This window comes from Scyliorhinus torazame, chromosome 21 (genome assembly GCF_047496885.1).
Source record: "Scyliorhinus torazame isolate Kashiwa2021f chromosome 21, sScyTor2.1, whole genome shotgun sequence".
In the NCBI taxonomy this organism is placed as follows: domain Eukaryota; kingdom Metazoa; phylum Chordata; class Chondrichthyes; order Carcharhiniformes; family Scyliorhinidae; genus Scyliorhinus; species Scyliorhinus torazame.
Genome location: NC_092727.1, coordinates 122,689,366 through 122,715,721, shown reverse-complemented (window position 1 = coordinate 122,715,721; position 26,356 = coordinate 122,689,366). Strand labels below are relative to the sequence as shown.

Genomic DNA, 26,356 nt, shown 5'->3' with positions numbered 1-26,356 from the left:
CCACGCAAACACGGGGAGAATGTGCAAACTCCACACGGAGAGTGACCCAGGGCCGGGTTCGAACCTGGGACCTCGGCGCCGCGAGGCAGCAGTGCTAATACTTTCTCCCATCCTGAGTGGCTGATGCTCGACAAATGATCACTAATCTCGCAATATGGTAGGCCTTTTCTCATTAGAACGGAGAAGGATGAGGGGCGACTTGATAGAGGTTTATAAGATGATCAGGGGACTAGATAGAGTAGACAGTCAGAGACTTTTTCCCCGGGTGGAACAAACCATTACAAGGGGACATAAATTTAAGGTGAATGGTGGAAGATATAGGGGAGATGTCAGAGGTAGGTTCTTTACCCAGAGAGTAGTGGGGGCATGGAATGCACTGCCTGTGGAAGTAATTGAGTCAGAAACATTAGGGACCTTCAAGCAGCTATTGGATAGGTACATGGATTACGGTAGAATGATATAGTGTAGATTAATTTGTTCTTAAGGGCAGCACGGTAGCATAGTGGTTAGCACAATTGCTTCACAGCTCCAGGGTCCCAGGTTCGATTCCGGCTTGGATCACTGTCTGTGCGGAGTCTGCACGTCCTCCCCGTGTGTGCGTGGGTTTCCTCCGGGTGCTCCGGTTTCCTCCCACAGTCCAAAGATGTGCAGGTTAGGTGGATTGGCCGTGATAAATTGCCCTTAGTGTCCAGAATTGCCCTTAGTGTTGGGTGGGGTTGCTGGGTTGTGGGGATAGGGTGGAGGTGTTGACCTTGGGTGGGGTGCTCTTTCCAAGAGCCGGTGCAGACTCAGTGGGCTGAATGGCCTCCTTCTGCACTGTAAATTCTATGATAATCTATGATTAATCTAGGTCAAAGGTTCGGCACAACATCGTGGGCCGAAGGGCCTGTTCTGTGCTGTATTTTTCTATGTTCTATGTTCTATGGGTCTCTGTCCCCATTTGGATAGATGGTGCTCTAAGTGTGGTTAGATGGCAGTCCAGATCTCACCAACAGAGCCGGAGTGAAACTTCCAGTAAAACCCGCCACAGATTACACTTAGAAACTTTTCTATTAGATTGCGCCCTGTGTCTTTTCTGCTCTGATATCTGTACCATAAAAAGTACAGCCCGCTGCAAGGGCTGTAAACCCAAATCCTCCTGGGGTGAGATTCTCCCTTCAGCATGCTTCACGGCCGTGAGATTAACCTGCCGTTGGTGGGATCTTCCCATTGAATCCACCCCAAGTTGCCGGGAAACCCACGGTAGTGTTGCGCCATCGGCAGGACCAGAAGGACCCGCTGGTGTGGACAACCCGGGAGAGCTCACCCTTTACCTTTATTCCACATACTTCTGGAATAGGATACGACAAAAATGCAGATGTTGCTTCAAATGTAAAACAGACTAAGAATCACAAAAATCTAACCTGCAGAGTGGAAATGGTGACTTACTAGCAACAGCATGGAGAATGAAGCAATCAAATCAAGCAGCTATTTCACAGCAACGTACAAGAAACCACGAGTGAGACAGAAAGAGGTCTGTATCGGTGCTCCACACCAGTGCTGTGCATAATTATAACACCTCAAGGAGGCTGTTCGACTTGGATGATACTGGAAAATGAACTCCAGGAGAGAATGCAGGATTCAGTTACACCAACAAATCAGGGGGATTGCAAATCCTGTTTGGAATCCGAGAGAACCATGGATGTTCAGCCATTGGGTATACACAAGACTGAGAGTGATAAATATTCAAGCCCTAAGTGAATCAAGGTACTTGGAGGTAAGGCAGGAAAGTAGAATTGCTGTCGAAATTCATCAAAGACCTTATTGAATGGGGGTGCAGGTTTGAGGGCTCACAAGGGCTACGTCTGCTCCTGTTTTTACAATATTTTTTATCTCACATTTTAAAGAATGACATCATTACATTTTTAGGGAAATGGGAATGGTATTGACCTTCTCTCCTATTACCCCAATCCTCCCATGATGAAGGCTAACATCTGCCTTCCTAATTGTTTGCTGCACTTACACGCTGACATTTTGTGATTCATGCACAAGGACACCCAGGGGTTCCACTGAAAAGCAGAAATTCCCAGTCTCTGCTTTTCTATTTTTCCTTTCCAAATAAATAACTTTACACATCCCCACATTATTAAATTCCATCTGCAATGGCTTGGTGATGCAGTTAACCTGATACCTCTTTGCACCCTCCTTGCAGCTTACATTCCCACAGAACTTTGCATCATCTATACACTTGGATACATTACACGCAGTCCCCTCATCGAAAATATTGATAGAGATTATAAATGTTCCAGCACTGTCATTATTCCACCTCCTCCTACATAATAGTTTGCCTCTTAATATCTGGATGACAAGGCAAGGTCCATGGTGCAATGTTTGGGAACTATAAATAGCGTTAGGAGGGGGGGAGAAATTGGGTAAATTATCAGGCTTGGGTTTTTAAATCAGCAAATTGAGCAACTAGCCATTGATGTGAGCCCTACAACTGGGTCGAAGTGTGATTTGAGATCTTGGAAAGAACTGAATTTCTGCAATTCGTTATGTTGAAAGAGGAGATCCTCTGTAGGACAGAGTCTTTCCAGAGGAAGTGGAAGAGGGCAGTACTGACCACAGTATTATTAATAAAATAGGAACACACATATATATAGTCAGCTGATAGTGCTTTTGAACATCTACTTACCTGTCTCACAAAGCTGTTGGATGTTGTATCCGAGGATGTGCTACCATCGGAGCGTTTAAATCGACTTTTCCTTTTGGCGTACTTTCCCTTTTGAACGAAAGAAAAAGAAAAATAGGTTAAAAGGTTTGTGACAAATCAATGACTAATTCTTTAGAAGCAGATCTGTAAAGTTGATGTTTTCTTTAAGGCTCACTTGGCACATATTAAGCCCAGAGTGTCTCTGAGCCATACCGTCTATCAAGGTCCTCTGTTTGATCCTTCGTCTCTCCCCCCAAGCTAACGGACGTAGTGATTGGGGTGCTGAAGTTAGCCGCAGATATGGGAATGGAAAATTGGAGCCAGAGTTCCCATTTCAGATTGGCAATCGGTGATCGTTCTCAGAAAGTGCTTGTGTTCGCTCATCCAGCCAAAATTGGACTGTAAAAGCCCAATATTCCTGCCGTGCAGTTGTACAATCTGCCACTTTGATGATTATGCATAAAGCAATCCTGTATATAATATTGTACACGACCTCCGACCAACAGGTGGCAGTGTGGCAGTATAGGTCCACCATGCGGCGCTGTGCCCCGAGGCAGTTGGGAGTAAGTCGTGTTGGTGGACAGACGTATTTTGCAGTAGCTCTACAATAGTTAGTTAGCGTTAGTATTTATTTATTCCAGTTCTCTTTACCACGCAGTTGTATCACATTACATTATTTAAAATTGATGTTCTGCAGTACATCCTTCATATCGGCCAGTCTACAGAACATGACAGCCACCACCCACCATCAAGAAGGCAAAACAAATGGAAACAAAGAACTTGCATTTATATAACACCTTTCACATCCTCAGCATGGCCCAAAGCACATTACAGCCAATGAAGTCACTCTTTTTTGGAATCACTGGTGAAATGTGGGAAATGCAGCAGCAAAGTTGCACACAGAAATCTCCAGCAATGAATGGAGATAAAATGTTATTTCATAAACAGCACGTCATTCATAACTCACGGAGAACTAAAAGGAAACAACGGGCCTCGGCCGTTGATTCTCGCGTGAGGCCTCTCGCTGGAAACATCTCGCGAGATTTAACGGAGTCTCGCGAGTCGTCATGAACTGGATCTCGCCCTCACTGGGCATGATCCAGATCAGCATATCTAAGTGAATCATTAGGTTCATTTAAATGTGCATTTGTCAAATACTCCCAGGGCCCGGGATTCACTGGCTGCACTTGGGAGACCTCGCCAGGGCCCTGTTTAGTACTGCTCCACTCAAACGTGGGCCAGTCATAAAGGCACCGAAGATGGGGGTCTCCCAGACCATGGAGACCCCTGATTGGGCAGGGTGGCACCCTGGCACTCTCTCTGGCACCTGGGCACCTTGGCACAGCCAGCTTGGCACGTGGACACTGCCGCCAAGGCACCATGGCAGGACCAAGGTGCCAGGTTGCCCACGCCAGGGGTCAGGCCCAGGGGTGTCTTGCACAAGAGGTGTGGGGGCTCGAGGACCCTGGAAGAGGCAAATTGGGCGCAGTGGGGAATTCGGAGGCCGCGCCGGGGTCCTTGATGGGGTCAAAAGATCGAGGCTGCCTTTAAAAATGGCGCCCCGATCTGCGAGTTGTCTTTGTACATTGGCACAGGAAATGACTAAAGTGCGGCTTTGCCGAGGCCAAACAAAAAGTTGGCAAAGTGCCGTTGAACAGCGGGGTCTTTTAAAAAGGTGTCCTGATCTCTAAGTGGGCTTGAGGGTCTCCCACACCCCCCAGCCACGGGTAATGCCCCCCCCCCCACCCCAACTCCCCCCCGCACACATGGGCATTACTCCAAACCCCTTTTTTCCCACTGAACGTGCCCGAACCCGGACATAGAAATGTTTCGGTTGAATCGAGCCCACAATTACAGTAACCAATTTAGCTACAAAGTCATTGGGATAGATACAATGGGTGCGATCTAACAGAAAGGTTTCTTAGTGTCATTTCAGGCGGGTTTCTCTGGGAGTTTTTCCCCAACTCTGTCGGTGATTTCCCCACCGCTATCTAACCACACTAAGTCACTTTTTCGGGCCCTAAGGAGTTTCTCGCCGGGTAGCCCACACTTAGGGCGCGATCTACCGGCTGTTCTCGTTGGCAGGATATTCCGGTCCCACACCGGATTCCTGGCGACGAGGGGTGCCGTCACCGGGAAATCCCGTCGACATTGGCAGGGTCGGTAAATCCTTCTGGCAGGCCGCTTCCGCCGCTGGGTTGGTCAGTAAATCACGCCCTTAGAATTATTTTCATCACGCGGAAGCTGCACTCACTAGCCAGACCGGCCCCTCAGAGATCGGGCCACCATTTGGAAAAGGTGTCCCGATCTCTAAGTGGGCTTGAGGGTCTCCCACACATCCCACCCGCCCCCACACACACACACACACATGGGCATTACTCCACACCCCACCAAGTGATGACATCCCACTAAGGGGTCGCTGAGGTCCCCCTCTCGTTCGGGCGCAATGTGGCCGGTAGACTGCGGCCAATATGTGTGCTCATGTATCCTGAAAACATGATTTCAGTGATGTTCCAAATTATTCAAATGGAGAGAGATTGCAAAACTCTGAGGTACAGAGGGACCTGGTTGTCCTGGGAACATGAGTCAGGAACAATTAGTATACAGGTGATTAGGAAGGCAAATGGAATGTTGTTGGTTCTTTGCAAGGGGAATGAAATGTAAAATAGGGATGTTTCACTACAGATGTACAGGGCATTGGGGTTACCACATCCAAAGCATTCAGTACAGTTTTGGTCCCCTTCTTTAAGGACATAAATGCGTTGGAAGCAGTTCAAAGATGGTTCACTCGACTGATACCTGGGATGGACGGAGAGAGCTATGAGGAAAGGTTGGACAAGCAGGGCCTGTTTTGGGATTTAGAATAACGAGAGGTGATCTTATTTAAACATATATGATCCTGAGGGGACTTCACAGGGTAGATGCTGAAAAGATCATAGAACCCCTACATTGCAAAGGAGGCCATACGGCCCATCAAGTCTGCACTGACCCGCTGAAAGAGCATCCTAACCTAGGCCCAATCCACCACCCTATCCTTGTAACCCCACCTAGGGGCAATTTAGCATATCCAATCCACCTAACCTTCACATCTTTGGACTGTGGGAGGAAACCGGAGCACCCGGAGGAAACCCATGCAGAGACGGGAATAATGTGCAAACTCCACACAGTCCCGCAAGGTTGGCATCGAACCCGGGTCCCTGGCGCTGTGAGGCAGCAGTGCTAGCCACCATGCTGCCCAATGTTTCTCCTTGTGGAAGAGACTAGGACTAGGGGACACAGTTTAAAAATAAGCGGTCTCCCATTTAGAACAGAACATACAGTGCAGAAGGAGGCCATTCGGCCCATCGACTCTGTACCAATCCACTTAAGCCCTCACTTCCACCCTAGCCCCGTAACCCAATAACCCCTCCTAACCCTTTTGGTCACTAAGGGCAATTCATCATGGCCAATCCACCTAACCTGCACGTCTTTGGACTGTGGGAGGAAGCCGGAGCACCCGGAGGAAACCCACGCAGACACGGGGAGAACGTGCAGACTCCGCACAGACAGTGACCCAGTGGGGAATTGAACCTGGGATCCTGGCGCTGTGAAGCCACAGTGCTAACCACTGTGTTACCGAGCTGCCCTGGCAATGGCAATGAGAATTTTTTTCTCTGAAGGTCATGAGTCTGTGGAATTCTGTTCCCTAGAGGGCAATGGAGGCGGGGCCATGAATATATTTGATGGAGTCAAAGGTTATCAGTGGCAGGTGGAGTGTGGAGTTGAGGCCACAATCAGATCAGCTTTGAATGCTCTTACGGAATGGCAAAGCAGGTTTGAGGGGCTGAATGGCCTACTCCTGCTCCTAATTTGTAAGTTCATATGACGCCCCCCCCCCCCCCCCCCCCCCAACAGACATGCGGCCAATCATTAAAGATTCAATTAGCTTTTAGCTTCAGCAAAACAACCCTCAGACATCGAACCATTTCTAGACCTTTCTCCACCATTTGGTTTTGGACTTTTCTAGTGATGGCAGTTCTCGGCAGACTCTGTATTCCCAGGCCTCCACTAATGCGGAGCTGAGCCAGTGGCAAACAATGTGAGTCAGGATCCGACACGATTCTGCTCTAATCTAACTGGTTACCTGCCCCCTCTCCGCCCCTCCATCACCGCACAACACCAAAAGACCCCTTAGCCCAAACTAACTGACAGGGGATGTGCATGATTTCAGACAGTCCGCCACAGAACCTCAGACTGGGCAATGATCCTTATATCTGCAGCTTTTGATGTCAACTGTCCCTCGGTGAGATTGTCGGCATGTGCTTAACCAGGCTCCCAAAAGTGTATTCCCTGGAGCCAGGTGTAATTTTGAGAATTTCTTTTTAATTGACGGGAACATTCCTTCGAAACACAAAAATCTCTTCGCTGATAGTCAAAGTCGTCATTCAAATCTACACGAGTGTTGAGTCCAGAGCTAATTAAAATTTTCTGTCAAGTGGACAGACTCAGGCCGGCACGGTGGCGTAGTGATTAGCACTGCTGCCTCACGGTGCCGAGGACCCGGGTTCGAATCCCGGCCCCGGCTCACTGTCCATGTGGAGTTTGCACATTCTCCCCGCGTCTGCTTGGGTCTCACCCTCACAACCCAAAGATGTGCCGGTTAGGTGGATTGGCCACGCTAAATTGCCCCTTAATTGGGAAAAAAAAATAATTGGATACTCTAAATTTTTTTTTAAATGGACAGACTCGGGCGTCGAAAGACGAGAAGTCCAATTAGTGACAACAGTTAAAATTAAGTGCAAATCTAGGCTTCACTTTCAAGTTGACCTGAATTTAATTAAATGAATGGGAATGGGAGGATGCTTTGATAAATCAAAGACATACTTTGAATTCAGTTTGAACACCAAAATGGAAAGTTGGTGGAGCGCCAGGTTCGCTCTTTGACCCTGAACTACAGGATGGAAATGTGACATTAACAGTTCATATTTTGCCTGGATTCAATGGGAAGCCCTTTCTTAATTAAAACTGTAAAAACACAACACTTTGATCAGTTTTAAGTGCCTGATTCTTTCATCCCTCAATCAAAGGATCTCATCCAAGTCCATGAGGTGGCAGCTTCCAAGTTGGATGGAGACTGGTTCCAGCTGCCTGTGCTTTTCCTTTTATTGTGCCTTGCTCTGTTGGAATGACTTTCAAAAGTGATTTCAGAACTGGAATGCAGTGAATGGAGGATGGGAAACCAATGAGGCAAGCACAGGAGCAGTCACAGCAACGATTAATGATACCTACTCTGGCCAAGATTGTCTTTAATCAAAGGAAGACTTCTTCAGGCACAGGAGATACACAAATGAATGCGGTGTGAGCATGGTGGGCTATAGCTTTCTACCTCCTCAATGATGTTCTGTGATATTTATCCAACTGTGGGGAATGGGATAGGGAGGGGAAGGGAGAATTAATCGTCCACAGGGAAGCGTTCCAAATTTCCAAGTTTATTTCCTAATTTCCTGTGCAGTTCATGCATTTCTTGCTATTATCGACTAACATTCAGAAAGGTGTTCTCTCCAAGCGATCCTTGTACACAACTGGGAAAGGTGTCGAGGGACCACTGGGGATAGAGTTGGTGAAATAAGTCTTTTACTAGGAGTGAAATTTGTAGAAGTGTGTATCCTCTGCAAGATGCAACTCGGCAAAGCTTCTTCAGCAGCAACTTCCAAATCCAAGACCCAACCCACCTTGAAAAGACAGGCACATGGGATCAATACCACGTCCAAGTCACGCAGATCAGATTGATTATTAATTCTGATTGATTACCACTCAATGAGGAATGGAACAGATAGGCCAATATATCTGCAGTCATAGTGTTAGATTCTTTCGAAGTGAATTGAATATAAAGTGATATGAATGGAAAGCTTACACAGAAGGCCGTGAGGGGCGTCATTCTCCGACCCCCCGCCGGGTTGGAGAAACGCCGGGGGCTGCCGTGAATCCCGCCCCCGTCGGTTGCCGAAGTCTCCGGCACTGGATATTCGGCGGGGGCGGGAATTGGGCCGCGCCGGTTGGCGGGCCCCCCTGCTCAATTCTCCGGCCCAGATGGGCCGAAGTCCCGCCGATAAATTGCCTGTCCCGCCGGCGTGGATTAAACCACCTTTTGAACGGCGGGACAAGGCGGTGTGGGCGGGCTCCGGGGTCCTGGGGGGGCGCGGGGCGATCTGGCCCCGGGGGGTGCCCCCACGGTGGCCTGGCCCGCGATCGGGGCCCACCGATCCGCGGGCGGGCCTGTGCCATGGGGGCACTCTTTCCCTTCCGCCTCCGCCACGGTCTCCACCATGGCGGAGGCAGAGGAGACTCCCTCCACTGCGCATGCGTGGGACACTGTCAGCGGCCGCTGACGCTCCCGCGCATGCGCCGCCCCGAGATGTCATTTCCGGGCCAGCTGGCGGGGCAACAAAGGCCGTTTTCGCCAGCTGGCGGGGCGGAAATTCCTCCGGCGTCGGCCTAGCCCCTCAATGTTGGGGCTCGGCCCCCAAAGATGCGGAGCATTCCGCACCTTTGGGGCGGCGTGATGCCCGTCTGATTGGCGCCGTTTTGGGCGCCAGTCGGCGGACATCGCGCCGTTTCGGGAGATTTTCGCCAGGATCCTGTTTAGATTTGTCTACAGTTGACTGTTCTGAAGCAATGACAAGTGTTTAATATTGGTTTCTGTTTACACATTTAGGCTGGAGGGTGTAATGCATTCAGACACAGAATTTGCTGTAGTATTAAGCAATTGCCCACAGCTTGAAGATGGACCTCTAGTGGACAATTACAGTTTCCAGTTTCAGTTGTAGCACAGCAGCTTTGGGTTGAATAAATCATGCCAATAATCTTACAAGGCGACATGGTGGCACAGTGGTTAGCACTGTGGCTTCACAGCGCCAGGTCCCGGGTTCGATTCCCGGCTTGGGCCATTGTCTGCGCAAAGTTTGGACGTTCTCCCTGTGTCTGCATGGGTTTCCTCCGGGTGCTCCGGTTTCCTCCCACAAGTCCCGAAAGACGTGCTGTTAGGTGAATTGGACATTCTGAATTCTCCCTCGGTGTACCCGAACAGGCGCTGGAATGTGGCGACCAGGGGATTTTCACAGTAACTTCTTTGCTGTGTTAACGTAACCCTACTTGTGACACCAATAAAGATTATTATTACTACTATCTACCACGCAGCATTGAATGCCACGCAACATACTTGGTTAATGCGGCCTTGATGTCCAATTTGAAATGAGCTTTTGACCGCATACCTACTCGACCAGCTACTCCCAATCCTTGGAACATCACCCTACTCTGCTGCTGAGGCCTTCCATCAATACCTTTGTTACTACTTAGACTTGACTATTCCAACATGCTCCTGGCCAGCCACCCATCTTTCACTTCAACCAACTTAGGGCCACCCCAAGCATTCACTGCCCATATGGTAACTTGTACCATGGCCCGTTGATCGATCCACACTGGGTTCCAGTTTCACAATGCCACAATTGTAAATTTCCCATCCATGTTGCATCGTTGTGATTGTGCCTCCTGCTGCCCCGACTCCACACTGGGGAATTCCCTCGCTGAACCTCTCTTGAAGAAAGGAATAGAATGCCGTGCCACTGGGATTAGATCCAGGAGGGTGGGAGATGGCTCTGGTGGACCATGGACCCAGCCAAACCAAATGACCCATTTGTGTCCAGTAATTTCTCTGTAACTCCACATAGATCCTTCCCTTGTTCCTGCCATTCTTCCTCTCCTTCTCATGAAGAGTTTTGTTTGTGTAAAGAGAAATGGTTTCGATTGGCAAGAGGCTCAATAATCAGGGGAAACAGGTGACATAGCAAACAGCTATGATCTGGAATGCGCTGTCTGGGTGGGCAGTGGAAGCGGAATTCATTGCAATGTTCGGGAGGGTATTGGATAAATACTTGAATATGTAAAAATCTGCAGGGCCATGGGGTAAGCGCAGGGGGGTGGGACCAATTGGGCAGCTCTTTCAGACAGCCAGTACAGACACAATGGGTTGACTGGTCTCCCTTTCCCTTCTGTGCAGTATGTTCTTCTGAAACTGCTGATTTTCACTGGGATACATCTCTGTCCTCGCCCAGTGACCGCACAAGGACAATTTACAGCAGCAAGCAGCCTGTAGGACTCAGGAACAGGAAGGCCGACTGATGCCGTCTCCTCCCTTGGTGCACGGGCACCAGTCGATTGTAGCACCCTCATTGTCTCAGCTGAGACAGCAATTGCAGCGCAGGTCAGGGTTCAAATATTTGCATTGCCAGTAAACTGGGGCTGCTGAGATTGAACAGAGTATATAAATAGGACCTGCATTAGCAACTATTATCAAGTTTCTTCGCTCCTTCCTTATTTTCTTTCTCACTAAACAACTTTAATAGGCCCTTTATCTCTGTAGAAAGGATGGGAAGTCTAGTCGGGACACTTTAGGTTCGCCACTTTAGGGGCGGCACGGCAGCACAGTGGTTAGCACTGTTGCTTCACAGCAGCAGGGTCCCGGGTTCAATTCCCGCCTTGGGACACTGCCTGTGTGGAGTCTGCACGTTCTCCCCGTGTCTGCGTGGGTTCCCTCCGGGTGCTCCGGTTTCCTCCCACAGTCCAAAGATGTGCAGGTTAGGTGGATTGGCCATGATAAATTGCCCCTTAATGTCCAAAAAGGTGAGGTGGGGTTGCTGGGTTGCGGGGTGGGATGGAGACATAGGTACGGTCCTCTTTACAAGGGCTGGTGCAGACTCGATGGGCCGAATGGCCTCCTTCTGCACTGTATATTCTATGATTCAAGGACACCCACAACCTGCATTTATAGAGGAAAACAATCAGTTGACAATATTTCCAAGAAGTGTTTTTGAAAAAGTACATTTTGCTTGCCACTATCACAGCCCTTTAACCCGGGGCTCCCTCTGTGCGAGACGAATGCCGGAGATTAGATATATTGGATTATAAACATTTGGCAATTTAAGGGTTAAAAGCCTGTGTTAGAGTGTGTTTGACTGCAGTGGTCGTGTTTTTAAAATAATCTTTTTTTGCAAAACCAGAAAGCTTTTAGGAGCCAGAGGTGAAATTGACCTGAGTAAAAAGTCTGGGCGAAACTTATTGTTTGACTAGGGGGAGTCCCTGGGGAGTTCAAGTGTTTTCACTCTGGGGAGTTGATTTGTTTTCAACTTGGTGAGATGACGTCATTGCCGGGTGGAGCTAAGGCGTTCAGACTTTTTGAGAATGCTTTTGAGTTGAGTTCTGGTCTGGCGAACACTGAGTCCACAGGTAAGGCATTTTGCTCTCACAGTAGGATAATTAAAATGGATTAATAGTATTTGAAGCAGGGCAGTCTTGTCTGAGGACCAGGGGGAAGCTGAAACCCACCAGATGAAACAGCTTTTTGAAGACACCCAATCAGGATCTACAGGGGTTCTAACAGGAGCCAAATCTGTCTGGAAAACAAGTATTGCCAGTGGGATGTAGGATGGATTGAGAGCTGTATGCTTTTTTATTTCTTGTTGTTTAATTGGGAATAGAGATATAATTAAGGGTATTGTATTTACTGTACTGCGTAGTATTATTTCATGGGTAATTCTAAACTCTTTCTAGGTGTTTTATAAAGAGTTTAATATTGTGTTAATAATAAAGTTTTGTTTCAAAATACCAAATCTCTATTTCTTTGTGCAATCGCTCCTCGAGCGAATTATTCTCTCTGCACAGTCTTACAAAATAAACTAAAATATTGGGGTTTTGGTCCAGTATTCTGTTCGGGGGTCTAGTCCGGGAGGAGGGGTGAGAAAGGGAGAGTGACGGAAAAGTCGGAAGAGAGTCTCCCACAGGTCACATAGTGATAACTAGACAAAGGAAAGAAAGGTCTACACCATATATACTAAATTACTGCGGATGCTGGAATCTGAAACAAAAGAGAAAATGCTGGAAAATCTCAGCAAGTCTGGCAGCATCTGTAGGGAGAGAAAAGAGCTAACCCAGGGAAACCGGGAAACAACTTCAGATGATCAGCTCTACCCCACCTCGACCCATTTGTTTTCATTTCATTTTAACTGTCTTTTACCATTTCTTTCTTTCTTAATATATGTTTAATTCCACCCCCCCCCCAATTTTATCCACCTTTCCTTCACTTTTCTCCTCTTTGCTTCCCCCTTCCCCTCCCCCCACATCTACAGTTCGCCCTCTGATGTTAGTTTCCCTGCTGTTTGACCTTTCACATCTTTTGTTCTCTCTGGGGACTGCCATTAGCACTCTTTCCCCCTGGTTTCTGTGGCCATTAGCACCCGGTTTCCCTGGGTTTCTGTGGCTATGACTCACCTTTCATTCTCACGCCACAGTATAAATATTTCCCACTTTCTCTGTCTGTTAGCTTTGACAAAGAGTCATCGGACTCGAAACGTTAGCTCTTTTCTCTCCCTACAGATGCTGCCAGACCTACTGAGATTTTCCAGCATTTTCTCTTTTGAAAGGTCTACGCCAGTTGTTGCTAAATCCAGGAGTGAGCTGGGTAATATTGGTGGTGCAAAGGGAATTGACCTCCTCAACTCTCAAATTCATCGCCCTGGTAATTCCCGAGCATCTGCTCAAGATGTAACTGAATAACCATGGCTGACACCGGAGGACAGGGAGAACGTAGGCAGATTTGGCACAGATTACACAAACGTTCAATCCCGTGGTGGCACGCACTAGGCTCATACTAGGAACCATCACTTGCCTGTGGAGAGATGCCTGTGCATCAGGAGGAATCAACATTTACAGCATATATCTGCTCCAGGGTTTTCCTAAATTAAAACATTTAACTGCAACTAGCTAAATTTGTGAAAACTTTTCATTTCTTTCCCAATTTATTTTACTATTATGGACAGCAGTCAAGGATCTCAAGGCAGTTTGCAAGATAAAATGGATGAAATTGCTGAATGTGATTCCCAACACATGAACAAACATGTCAGAATTCCAGGCAATATGGTCACAATTTGTCTCATTGGCCGTAAATGTGTGGACCTGGACAATGTTTCTTAAAAATGTTTTTACATTTATTGTTAGTTGATGGCACAAGGGCTTGGGGAGACAGACGCAATGTTTTAGGCAAGAGATTTGGGGGGGGGGGGGGGGGGGGTTGTGGCGGCGGGTCGGGGGGGGGGGGGGGGGTTGTTGTGAGTTATGAGGAAGAACTTTTTCACAAAGCAAGTGGTCCTGATCTGGAACCCGCTGCCTGCAAGGGTGGGGGAAGTCGAGGTGATGAATGATTTCAAAAGGAAATTGGATTGACGATTGAACGTGATCAGGCCTATGGGCTAGAGCGAGGGGATGGGACTAAATGGACTACGCTACAGAGGAGGCAGCATGGACAAACCCATTGGAGCTTCCACCATAAATATCCACAGCTCCCGATTACAACATGCGTGTCAAGGTGCAACACTTCAGACTCTCTGAGTGAACAGTGACACATGACCATCGCGTGACAACATCACCTTCTAATACGTCCAACACAATTCATCAGGGAAGAGCTTCCTAGGGCACTGAGAGAAGCATGGCAAAGACACCCAGCTAGATATGTGTGCAGGATGACATTTTGATGTGGCTGAACGAACGATCCTGTTACATACCCACTTAAACCTGCTCACAGAAATGTTAAGATTCCATGGGCAAGGCTATCCATAACCCTCTGACCCAGCAAAACTCTAAGGACATCAAATCATCAAATTATCCCATTCCATTAAATGCATGATGCTGCCAATAGGTGCTCAAGTATGTTGGCAATCCCATGTGCCAATGTATTCTCCTGCAAGTGCGTGGCAAATTAGTACTATAAATTTGCAAAATACACATATGTAAATTGCACCAAGTCCCATTCACCTGTCACTTCTTCATACATATAGAAGAATAACAGGGTAATGAACTTTGTCCTGACTGTGTAAAATCTCCCAGTACCAATTTCATCCAATTGATTTGCCGTGAAAAAAATCTGTGTGAATCTTGTTAGAATAATATTTGGACAGTTTGACATCTCTGGAAATATTATTTTAAAATCGCATGAGCACAGTTATTGCGTCATTCAGGAATGTAACTCAGGACAAAAGGATCCTCACAGTCATTCTTCTGCCCAAATTTGGGAACTTTGCCATGCTGATGAATGGCCTTCACAGGGAAACAAAGCCGTTTTTCAGGCTGCCTCATTTTTGGTGAAGCAGCCTTCAGGTAAAAAAATATTTACAATTTGTTGTGTTGTTTTCGCGTAAGAAAGATGAAGCTGAATGAAAATCCCCCCAACTCTGTGATTCAATGGAAAAGTGGCCGGTGGCTGAGGTGACGCCAACTCCTACAGTTCAGTAATCAATGGACCTCTTGCCTTTGCCAAATGCTGTAACTACCACTGCCCTTTCCCTTCCCTTCCAGCGGTTAGCACTGCTGCCTCGCGGTGCCAGGGACCCGGATTCAATTCCGGCCTCGGGTGACTGTCTGGGTGGAGTTTGCACTTTCTCCCCCTGTCTGCGTGAATTTCCTCCGGTTGCTCCGGTTTCCTGCCACAGTCCAAAGATGTGCAGGTTACGTGAATTGGCCAGGCTAAATTGCAGTGTGCAGGTTAGGTTAAAGGGTTATAGGAATAGGGCAGGGAAGTGAGCTTAGGAGGGGTGCTCTTTCAGAGAGTCAGTGCAGATTTGCTGGGCTGAATGGCCTCCTTCTACTGTAGCGATTCTATGATTCCCAGCAAATAATTGCCCATGCAGTTACTACCCTCCTCCCCTCCCTGTAACCAACCCCTACCACCTTCCAGTAACAAATAACCCCTACCCATAGCTGACCTTCACCCCAGGAAATAACCTCCCCATCCATCCCAGGAACTAACCCTTTATCCTTCTCAATCAACAATCTATAGGCCTGTTCCAGTCAACAATCTTCCCATTTCTCCCAGTAACTAATCCCCCCCCCCCCTTAGTCATTCCTTATTAGTTATTCCTCTCCCCATTTCTGGACCTCAAGCCATTTTGTTTAGTCTCTGGAAGGAACTCAGCCCAAACTATGATCTGTTCCTGGTTTCCAAGTTTCAGTCAGATATCAGTTTTAGTTCTAAGAGACTGGGAGACAAATTATGCCTCATTATAAAAACAGAAATGATTTCTCATTATCTTCCATTGCTATTTGTGACATTTTTATGGTTTTGAAGGCCATAACTTTTTAGGCCATGATAAATATGCCCTCAACGCAATCCCGATAGGCCTCCTGTACCGGTCTGTTCTAGGGCTGAGCTTGTCAGGAGAGTCCCAGGCTTGATTCCTGGCCTGCACAGAGATGGCTGTTGTCAGTCAGTGGTGACAGATAGGCTGCTGCAATTGGCCTCGTCGTGGCTCAGGAGAGAGCGAGAAAGAACTCAGGCCGCATTCCCCCCTCACAATCCTTGAGGGGCATCGATGGGGCGGCGGTGTGTGGAGCGAAGGTAACACCGGACGTGTCTGTGATTGCCATCAAAGTTACACAATCAATTGCAAAAGCAATATACCACAGTTGCTGAAAATCTGAAACTAAAAAACAGAAAATGCTGGACAATGCTCAGCAAGCCTGGCAGCGTTGAAACGTTAACCCAATTTTGCTCCATCCACAGAGAATTAATTTGTATTTACTGCACAACCTATTTACTCATGTCCATTCTGAATGGTCAGCTGAGCGAGGCACTAGATTGCTGACCCTTGTAAAACCGTCAGCAACAGGACAGGACGGGGGAAAGGAATTGAAATAAAAATCACGCCACTCACGGCAAAAAATTATTATTACTTAGTGATAACCTACGACAAGATCAAACAGATTAGTGGTCAGATTAAGTTTGAATTCAAGGAAAGAAAGTGATCTAAAATAGACTGTGACTAGATGTTGCACGCAAGGGTCCTTATTTGTGTTAAATGTGCGTGAATTCATTCGACACAGGTCGGATTCAGATTCCTGCCAGTGTTTTCCTCTCCATCATCATCTGCGAGTGACTGCAATGTTTTCACTGAGGCCGTGTATTAAATTAAAAGCAAACACTGTCCCGTTGTCATGGTGTTATATTACAGCATTATTGGTTTCAGTGGATGGAGGAGCCTAATTTACTCAGCTCCCTTCACGTTCAATAAATAAATAAATAAATATAGAAACAAGAGGTAGCTTAACCATTATGACCAGCTCATATTTCAGTATCCTGCTTTATTGTGTCAAAGTCCATCAAATTCTCAGAATTTCAGAGGCTGCTCCTGTGTGTTTTGAATATTGTGGCTCCCTGAGCAAGGTCCACGTTATAAAGCTTCCATCTGTATGGAATGCAGACAGCAAGAGCATGTAGAGCATACAAAACACCTCAAAATATAATAAAGGTTATTCCCCGCTACTGGACTGTTGGGCTTTGCTAATATAGCCATTTTGTTCTTCGGTGTTGGCTGTCCAATGTTTTTAACTACAGACATTGCCACTGCTCCCCTGTGACGTCCGCTCACACTTGCCCCGTTTAATTTTTATAGCAAGCTATAGACGATGAGGTGGGTTCGGACCAGGGGTAGGAGAGGCAATTTGAAAATCCATCCTCATCCAAGCTGGGATGGTCCTTATTAAAATATGCAGATTTGGCTCCAATAGCATCACTGCGGTTCTGTTCGAATTGTAACCCAAGGCGGGAGTTGAGAGAACGTTGGTGGCTTCCATTCTAGGGTAAAACATGGAAGGTGGCAGGTTTGGTACGCCAACACGCCCATCCTCCCCTTAGGCTCCTGCCATTGGTCACCCTGTATGCCCATCCTTCCCTTCGGCTCCAGCCATTGGTCACCCAGCATGCCCATCCTCCCTTTAGGCTCCAGCCATTGGTCACCCAACATGCCCATCCTCCCCTTAGGCACCTGCCATTGGTCACCCAGCACGCCCATCCTCCCCTTAGGCTCCTGCCATTGGTCACCCAGAACACCCATCCTCCCCTTAGGCTGCTGCCATTGGTCACTCAGCATGCCCATCCTCCCCTTAGGCTCCAGCCATTGGTCACCCAGCATACCCATCCTCCCCTTAGGCTCCAGCCATTGGTCACCCAGCCTGCCCATCCTCCTCTTAGGCTCCTGCCATTGGTTACCTAGCATGCCCATCCTCCCCTTAGGCTCCTGCCATTGGTCACTCAGCACACCCTTCCTCATGATGCAGCACCTTCCTTCACCAATTGGAAAGTAAACAATCCTTTCATGATCCGATTGGTTGATTCCTGACTGACAATCGAAACAGCCTTTTCTTTCCAAACACCCTTGGTGTTTTGCTAATAGACAAAACAGATGAAGGAATTTTTTAATGGCCCCATGAATGTTGGCCTCGAGTTCCTCCAAGTAGTATCCAGGAGGTTAATCTTCAAATGCTGGGGCTCTTGGGTGATTCTGGTAGGTTGGTGGCCTTTGGTAATCTCCTGCTGGAAAGGCAAGATATTTTAACCCTATTTTGTTGGATTTTCAGTTGAAAGAAGGCTCCTCCGGGCCCCACAGGGAAGTCCTGGCTCTCTCCGCGACCATGGCCTCCCTCCCTTCCTGTGCCCTGTGGTCCCTCTCAGGGGTCTCCTGCTGCCCGCTTGTAACATCTGGGTGTCCACAATCCATTCCGTTACCGGATTGTTTTTTATCAGCAAGTCAACAGCAGCAAGCTTCTTTCCCAGCCCAGATGCAAAGTCAGCCCCTACACCTAAGGTAGAACATGATAATTAGTCGCATTATATGGCCAGGTTAGTAAGATAGAACGGTTTCTTTTTTAGATTTCACTTGGAAGGGGCCTAGACAATTCAGGTTGATGCGTTCTCAGGCAAAAGTAAAAAAATGTCAATGCTGCGGCTGTCCCAGAGGACCATAGGCTGCTTTGCCCTTTGAGAGAGAGCTGACTGGTGGTGTTTTATCTGGGGGGGGGGGGGGGGTCCACCACACCTCAGGCAAGGGTGAGAATGCGGGGCCTTCATGATTAGCCTCAGCCAGCGCGGGAAATGAACCCCCGCTGTTGCCATCGCTCTGCATCATGAACCAGCCGTCCAGCCATGTTCTGCCATTCGATTAAATGGTGGCTGGTGCCATTGAGTTGTGGGTGAATCTATATCATTCAGGTTGCCACCTAAGTGCTCAGACCTTCTGAGAACATAGTCACAAACTTCTTATAAGACTGTCAAGAACTGGGCGCATGCACACTCCATCCCACACAATTATTAACACCAGCAGCGTTCTCAGCCATTCGATCACCCCTGCTAGTAGGCCTATATATAACGGCATAAAGTTGCCCACAGTCCGATATAGGTTAGCACAATGGCAGATGTCATACTATCCACCTCATACATTTTTGTTGCCCCCTTGTGTTCCCGCTGGGTCACAAACAGGAATAAGGAGGCCATCGGCCCCTTAGGCTAGTTTTTTAAAAATGCATTCTTGGGATGTGGGCTTCGCTGGCTGGGCCAGCATTCCCCCATTGCCCTTGAACCAAGTGGTTTGCTGGGCTATCTCATTTCAGAGGGTATTTAAGAGTCAACCACATTGCTGTGGATCTGGAGTCACATGTAGGCCAGACCGGGTAAGGAAGGCAGATTTCCTTCCCGAAAGGACATTAGTGAACCAGATGGGTTTTTAAAACAATTGACAATGGTTTCATGGTTATCCTTAGACTTTCAATGAACTCAAATTTCACCATCAGCCATGGTGGGATTTAAACCCAGGCCATTAGAGCAAAAGCGCTTGGATCTCTAGATTATTAAAACAGTGACAAGACCACTACACTACAGCCATGCAATCAGATTATAGTTGATTTTGATCTTAAATCCATCTACCGGTTTTTATTCTGTAACCCATAATTATTTTACCTGACAAAGATCTTTCAATCTGAGTTTTGAAATTTTCAGTTAACTCTGACATCAAGCAGTTTTGGTGGTGGGAGAGGGTTCCAGATTTCTACAATACTTTGGGCGAGATTTCCTCTGATATCGGCAAAGGCCGATGTCGGGCGGGAAAAGCAGCATTGAGACCACCGACGGCAATGGACACTTTTTCTGCCATATATCTCCATCTGTCTTGATGCAGGACATATTGGCTCACAAGAAGGGGGAGAGATCCCAGTTGGGTGGAGGGATGCCAGAAGTCAAGATCCTCATGTACCCTGAAATCGAAGAACCGTCATCACTTACCCCCTCGACCATCGCGGTGACACAAACCTCGGTGGTACCACGTTTTAGAGCAGCCTCGGGGTCACAATCTGGTGAGGACATCACAATGTCCGAGTCACAGCAGGCTGAGGCAGGAGCATCCAAGGGTGGTGGCGCTCGACGGATTGCAGGAGGCTCGGAATTTGCTGAGTCCAAGTCAGATAACGAGCCGCTGGACTCGGTCATGCCTCAGTTGTTGGAGCTCCAAAGGCAAGGTCAGGAAAATCAGGACGGGATGTCTGCTACACTCCTCAGATTGCAAGGCTACCGACTCAACCCTCCTCGCCCCTCTCCCCACTGAAGACGTGGAATTGATCTGTGAGCGTCACGCCCCCTTGGCGTTCTGCTCACCAGGTACAGTCATTCTTCACACTATTCTGACATCAAGCCGTCGTGAATGGATTTTTTGACGTGGGGGAGATGGACCTGATAACGAGATGTTAACATACTACAAAGAAATCCCCTGCATTGAGCAGGGGAAAGGGGCCAATCTCTTCCTGCCTCTATGTTGACATGAAAATTTGGCCGCCTCGCAATACTTTCCACTCTCACTGTCCGATGCGAACAGGTGCGGAAAATCCCAGCCTTTGTGGGAAGTCACCTGAATAGACCTAACTCTAACTTTCAGGCTATGTCCCCTCGTTCCGGGCTCCCCTACCAAAGGTAGTAGTTTCACTCTATCTACCATATCCTTCTAGTTACCCTGTCAAATTTGTTAATGATTTTGATCGCCCCTTAATCTTCTGCTCAAAGATTACAAATTTTCCTTTATAATTTGCATTTCTCGTAAATATTCAAGGTCCTAAAGTGATGTTTGGGTTGGGGATCAAGGTACCTTGAAGCCAACATCAGACAAATCCAGGTGAGATGCTGCATGGTTAATAGCGCAGTAAAGCTCTTCCCATGCTTCACCAACAATTAACCTTCCTCCCACTGCCGCAGTGTGAGAAACCCTCAAATTCCCCCCACATAAACATCATCCAAACATCTGCTGTCCATATCTTTTTTTTTAATTTAGAGTACCCAATTCATTTATTTTTCCAATTAAGGGGCAATTTAGGGTGGCCAGTCCATCTACGCTGCACATCTTTGGGTTGTGGGGGCGAAACCCATGCAAACACGGGGAGAATGTGCAAACTCCACACGGACAGTGACCCAGAGCCGGGATCGAACCTGGGACCTCAGCGCCGTGAGGCATCAGGGCTAACACACTGCGCCACCGTGCTGTCCTTGCTGCCCATATCTTAAATCATAACAGGTAGCTTTTACCCATTATCCTCGTGCTCGCTGACCTACATTGGCTCTCGACCTGTCAATGCTTAAAATTTAAATTTCTCAGCCTCGGTTGCAAATCCCTCGATATCCTTTTTAAAAAAAAGTTTCACTGGATGTGGGCTTCGCTGGCTAGGCCATCCTTTATTTCCCAACCCTAATTGCGCTTGAGAATGTGGTGGTGAGCAGCTTCACGTCAATGTGGTGTAGGTACACGCACTGTGCTGTTGGGGATGGAGTTCCAGGGTTTTGACACATCGATAGTGAAGGAACGGCGTTGTATCTCCAAGTCAGGATGGTGACTGGCTTGGAGGGAAAGTTCTAACTGGTGGTGTTCACCTGTGTCGGCTGCCCTTGTCTTTCTAGATGTAGAGGTCATGGGTTGGAAAGGTGTTGTCTAAGGAACTATACTCCCCATTTCATTAGAATCCATAGGATCGAGGACTTCTGGTGGTGGCATGTAGAGAGCAGTTGCGCACAAGGTGGTGTCTGCCAGAGTACCTTGATTTGGGCACTTTTTGCCCAGTTTTGGTTTGGGTTGGTTTGGTTTATTGTCACGTGTACCGAGGCACAGTGAAAAGTTTTTTTTTAAATTTTAATTTTTTCCAATTAAGGGGCAATTTAGCGGGGCCAGTCCACCTACCCTGCACATCTTTGGGTTGTGGGGGCGAAACCCACGCAAACACGGGGAGAATGTGCAAACTCCACACGGACTGTGACCCAGAGCCTGGATCAAACCCGGGACCTTGGCGCCGTGAAGCTGCAGCGCTAACCCACTGTACCACCGTGCTGCCCCAGTGGAAAGTATTATTCTGCGAGCAGCTCAACAGATCATTAAGTACAAGAAAATAATAGAAAATACATAATCGGGCAACACAAGGTATACAATGTAACGACATAAGCACTGGCATCGGATGAAGCATAACAGGGTGTAGTGTTAATGAGGTCAGTCCATAAGAGGGTCATTTAGGAGTCTGGTAACAGTGGGGAAGAAGCTGTTTTTGAGTCTGTTCATGCGTGTTCTCAGACTTTTGTATCTCCTGCCCAATGGAAGAAGTTGGAAGAGTGAGTAAACCGAGTGGGAGGGGTCTTTGATTATGCTGCCCGCTTTCCCCAGGCAGCAGGAGGTGTAGATGGAGTCAATGGATGGAAGGCAGGATCATGTGATGGACTGGGCTGTGTTCATGACTCTCTGACGTTTTTTGCCGTCCTGGGCCGAGCAGTTGCCATACCAGGCTGTGATGCAGCCAGATAGGATGCTTTCTATGGTGCATCTGTAAAAGTTGGTAAGAGTCAATGTGGACATGCTGAATTTCCTTAGTTTCCTGAGGAAGTATAGGCGCTGTTGTGCTTTCTTGGTCGTAGCATCGACATTGGTGGAACAGGACAGATTTATGGAGATGTGCACCCCTAGGAATTTGAAACTGCTAACCATCTCCACCTCAGTCCAGTTGATGCTGACAGGGGTGTGTACAGTACTTTGCTTTCTGAAGTCAATTACCAGCTCTTTCGTTTTGCTGGCATTGAGGGAGAGATTGTTGTCGCTGCACCACTCCACTCCACTAGGTTCTCTATCTCCCTCCTGTATTCGGACTCATCGTTATTCAAGATCCGGCCCACTGTGGTCGTATTATCAGTAAACACGTAAATGGGGTTGGAACCAAGTTTTGCCACGCAGTCGTGTGTGTACAGGGAGTAGAGTAGGGGGCTAAATACGTAACCTTGCAGGGCCCCGATATTGAGGACTATTGTGGAGGAGTTGTTGTTGTTTTTGGGGGTGAGTTGGGGTGGAACTTTATTAATTCAATGAGATAGGATTCCCATGGAAAATGAATGCCTAAAAAGTATAAGACAAGGCAGCAGACAAGCAAAGAATTGTTGTCAGATTCCCTCAAGCCTCGTCTGGTGAGAAAATGGAGGCTCCTGCTGGGTCTATGGTCGCTCCGCTGATGACCGAGCATAATGGCGGTGGAATTTGGGAAGTTGCGGCAGGTTGTCTCTGAGAACCTCGACAGGGCAATGGAAGGGACCCTGGCCCCCATTCATGTGGTCTTGGACAAAACGGATTAGATGGTAAAGGTGCCGTGCTTCAGCCTACCTCACTCTCCATATTGTGGGAAGCCATAAAGGCTGTCATTGGGGGGAGATAATCTACTACAAGGCAGATAAGAAGACTGGAAGAATGGAGAGGCAGAAGTTGGTGGACTCCAACCTTCAGGTGGGCCGGCAGTACTTGCTTGCCTCGGCACCGGATTATTGGCGAGCAGGAAGAAGTTACGGGTGCAGTTTGAGGTTCCCAGCGGGCAACGCGATGCACCAGTTGTACACTCGAGGGGGGCTTTTTGTCAATATGGGGAGAAGGCCTTTTAGCGCACCAGCTGAAGAGGCAGGCTGCCTCCCGAGAGGTAGTGCAGGTGCGGGACTCAAGTGGTGGGTTGATATCCACCCCAGTGAAAGTTGGGTTGATGTCCACACCAGGGAGAGGTTGCCCATGATGCAATTTTTTGGATGGGTTTTCCATCCCAGTGGTGGAATGGGAGAGAAGAGAGATGGAGACCCCGTGAAGCCTGGAGGAGATCATTAATTCTCTGGGTTTAATGGTATTCCACCAATGCCGGTTGTGGTTTCCGCTGCTAAGGCTCTAAGCGCCAGATACCCGCCCTGAAACTTCTAGCTACATTAATTCCTTGAAACTTACCTCTTTGACCAAGTTTCTAGTCGGCCGTTCTAATGTCTTCTTAAGTGTCTCAGTGTTCAGTTTTGTTCAATATCGCTCACATGAGGTTCCTTGGGACATTTTACTGCGTTAATACACTTTCTTTCATTTCATAAATTTAGAGTACCCCAATTAAGGGGCGAAATTCTCCACCAAGGGCGCGATGTCCGCCGACTGGCGCCAAAAACGGCGCCAATCAGACGGGCATCGCACCGGCCCAAAGGTGCAGAATGCTCCGCATCTTTGGCAGCCTAGCCCCAACATTGAGGGGCTAGGCCGACGCCGGAGGGATTTCCGCCCCACCAGCGGGCGGAAATGCGTCTGTTGCCCCGCCAGCTGGCGCGGAAATGCGGCGCATGCGCGGGAGCTGAAAGTTTCCCGCGCATGCGCAGTGGGGAGAGTCTCTTCCGCCTCCGCCATGGTGGAGGCCGTGGCGGAGGCGGAAGGGAAAGAGTGCCCCCACGGCACAGGCCCGCCCGCGGATCGGTGGGCCCCGATCGCGGGCCAGGCCACCGTGGGGGCACCCAGATCGGCCCGCGCCCCCCCCAGGACCCCGGAGCCCGCCCGCGCCGCCTGGCCCCGCCAGTAAATACCAGCTTTGATTTACGCCGGTGGGCCAGGCAATTTCTGGGCGGGACTTCGGCCCATCCGGGCCGGAGAATTGAGGGGGTGTCCCGCCAACCGGCGAGGCCCGATTCCCGCCCCCGCCCAATCTCCGGTACTGGAGACTTCGGCGGGGGCGGGGGCGGGATTCACGGCGGCCAACGGCCATTCTCCGACCCGGCGGGGGGTCGGAGAATGACGCCCAAGGTTTTTTTTCCAATTAAGGGGCAATTTAGTGTGTCCAATCCACCTACTCTGCGCATCTTTGGGTTGTGGGGGTGAGACCCACACAGTCGGGGGGGAATGTGCAAACTCCACACGGACAGGGACCCAGGGCCGGGATCGAACCCGTGTCCTCGGCGTCGTGAGGTAGCTGTGCTAACCACTGTGCCACCGTGTCACCACAAAGCACTTTCTAAATACATTGTGTTACTGCGGTTTTTGCAGCATAAAAAGGAAAGGACTTGCTCATGGGGTTCACAGGGCAATAAACCATTTAGGCCTTTCTTTGAAACGTTCAGTTGACATTTTTGTTTGTCGCGACTTCCACCCCATTCATTACTCTGGAAGCAAAGTGTTTTATTTCCTTTTACTGATGTAAATGATCAGACTCTGTATCCCATTTCCTGTAGGCTTTGCACCCCTGATGCAAGGTGATTACTTGGCCCTTGTGGATGTTAGTCCCGTTGCTCGTCACTGCCCAGTGTCCTTGGAACTGCACCTTCCAACAAGCCAAACGAGAAAATAACATGAAAACAGATGGTCAGAGGAAGGAAAATTACAGATGGCTGGGGGAGTCCCTTCTTAGACTTGTGTACCTACCTGTGGCTCCAACACTCGTACATACTGGCCCAAAGCCACCACAAGTCTGTCTTCACATTGGTCTGTGATTCAGCACTGACACAGTACTCCAGATATCTCAGGCAGACATAGCATAGACAGTAACAGAATTACCGAGTCAAACTTCAAGGCCCGGATCAGAGACTAAATAGTCCCAGCAAAACTACAGCACAAGATGAGAAAATTCCGAGTTATAAAGAAATGACAACCACTGCTAAAAAGCACTGAGCGGATATAACATTGCTAATTATTACAAGCAGTAACGGGCTTCGCCGTCTCAATTTAAGGCAACAATTTAACGATGGAGTTTTTAATGATAAATGCACATTATTCATATTGTGACTTGGGCCTTATGGTTTGATTCACTAAGGACGCTCACCTAGACCTACTAACCTCCACAGAAACTCAAGCCGGCCTGTTAATTGCTCCCTCTGCAGTGTGTGATTTAAACCTGGCTTATTGGGCAGTTGGTTTGTACAGTGATGACAAAGTTTTGATACCCTTTGATTGTCACAGGTGCAGAAGCTCCAGTGCAATGCGTGTGGATTGAGCTTTAGATGAGGGTAAATGTTCGCTGTTGGAACCTCCTTTTCTTGCCTTTCTCTCCGCTCTGCCTCTCTCTCCTCATTAATTCCCCCATCTGTAGACAACCTGCTTCCAGGTCGCTGCCCTGCGATTTCCATCTATTGTTCTGCTTTCTTTGCAAAGACGAACTGGGGGGGGGGGTCAGGATAAAATTCAACTTCGGTAAGTGGACACATTTCTGACGACAAGGGTGTCAAAGGTCATGGCAGACAAGCAGGAAAGCGAAGTTAAGGCCGCGTTCGAACAGCCATGATCTTATGGACATGTTCTTAAATCAGGTGATAGCGGATTAACTGCGCGTTATACTGTCCATCTGATTCTCCTTCACATCGAAGAATATGGAATGTGCAAGAACCCCTATGAGGAGCACTGGGAAACTATTGTTTCTCCCATGGGACTCAAAGGACGGGATTGTCCGAGCCCGCGCCGGCTCGGAGAATCGGCACCAGTCGCGTGCGCGGTCGACGTGGCGCCAGTCGGGGGCCATTGAAAGAGG

General features: G+C 48.4%; 1 protein-coding gene across 3 annotated transcripts in view; it reads right to left on the bottom strand.

Annotated features, from left to right (window-relative positions):
- The window catches only part of cacnb1 (calcium channel, voltage-dependent, beta 1 subunit), a 298,678-nt gene that overhangs the window by 258,583 nt on the left and 13,739 nt on the right, over window positions 1-26,356 (bottom strand). For all 3 annotated transcript variants that reach the window (XM_072487438.1, XM_072487433.1, XM_072487434.1), the window contains exon 2: window positions 2,675-2,761. In XM_072487438.1, the coding sequence (XP_072343539.1) occupies window positions 2,675-2,761 (87 nt within the window). The remainder of the gene's footprint in view (window positions 1-2,674; window positions 2,762-26,356) is intronic.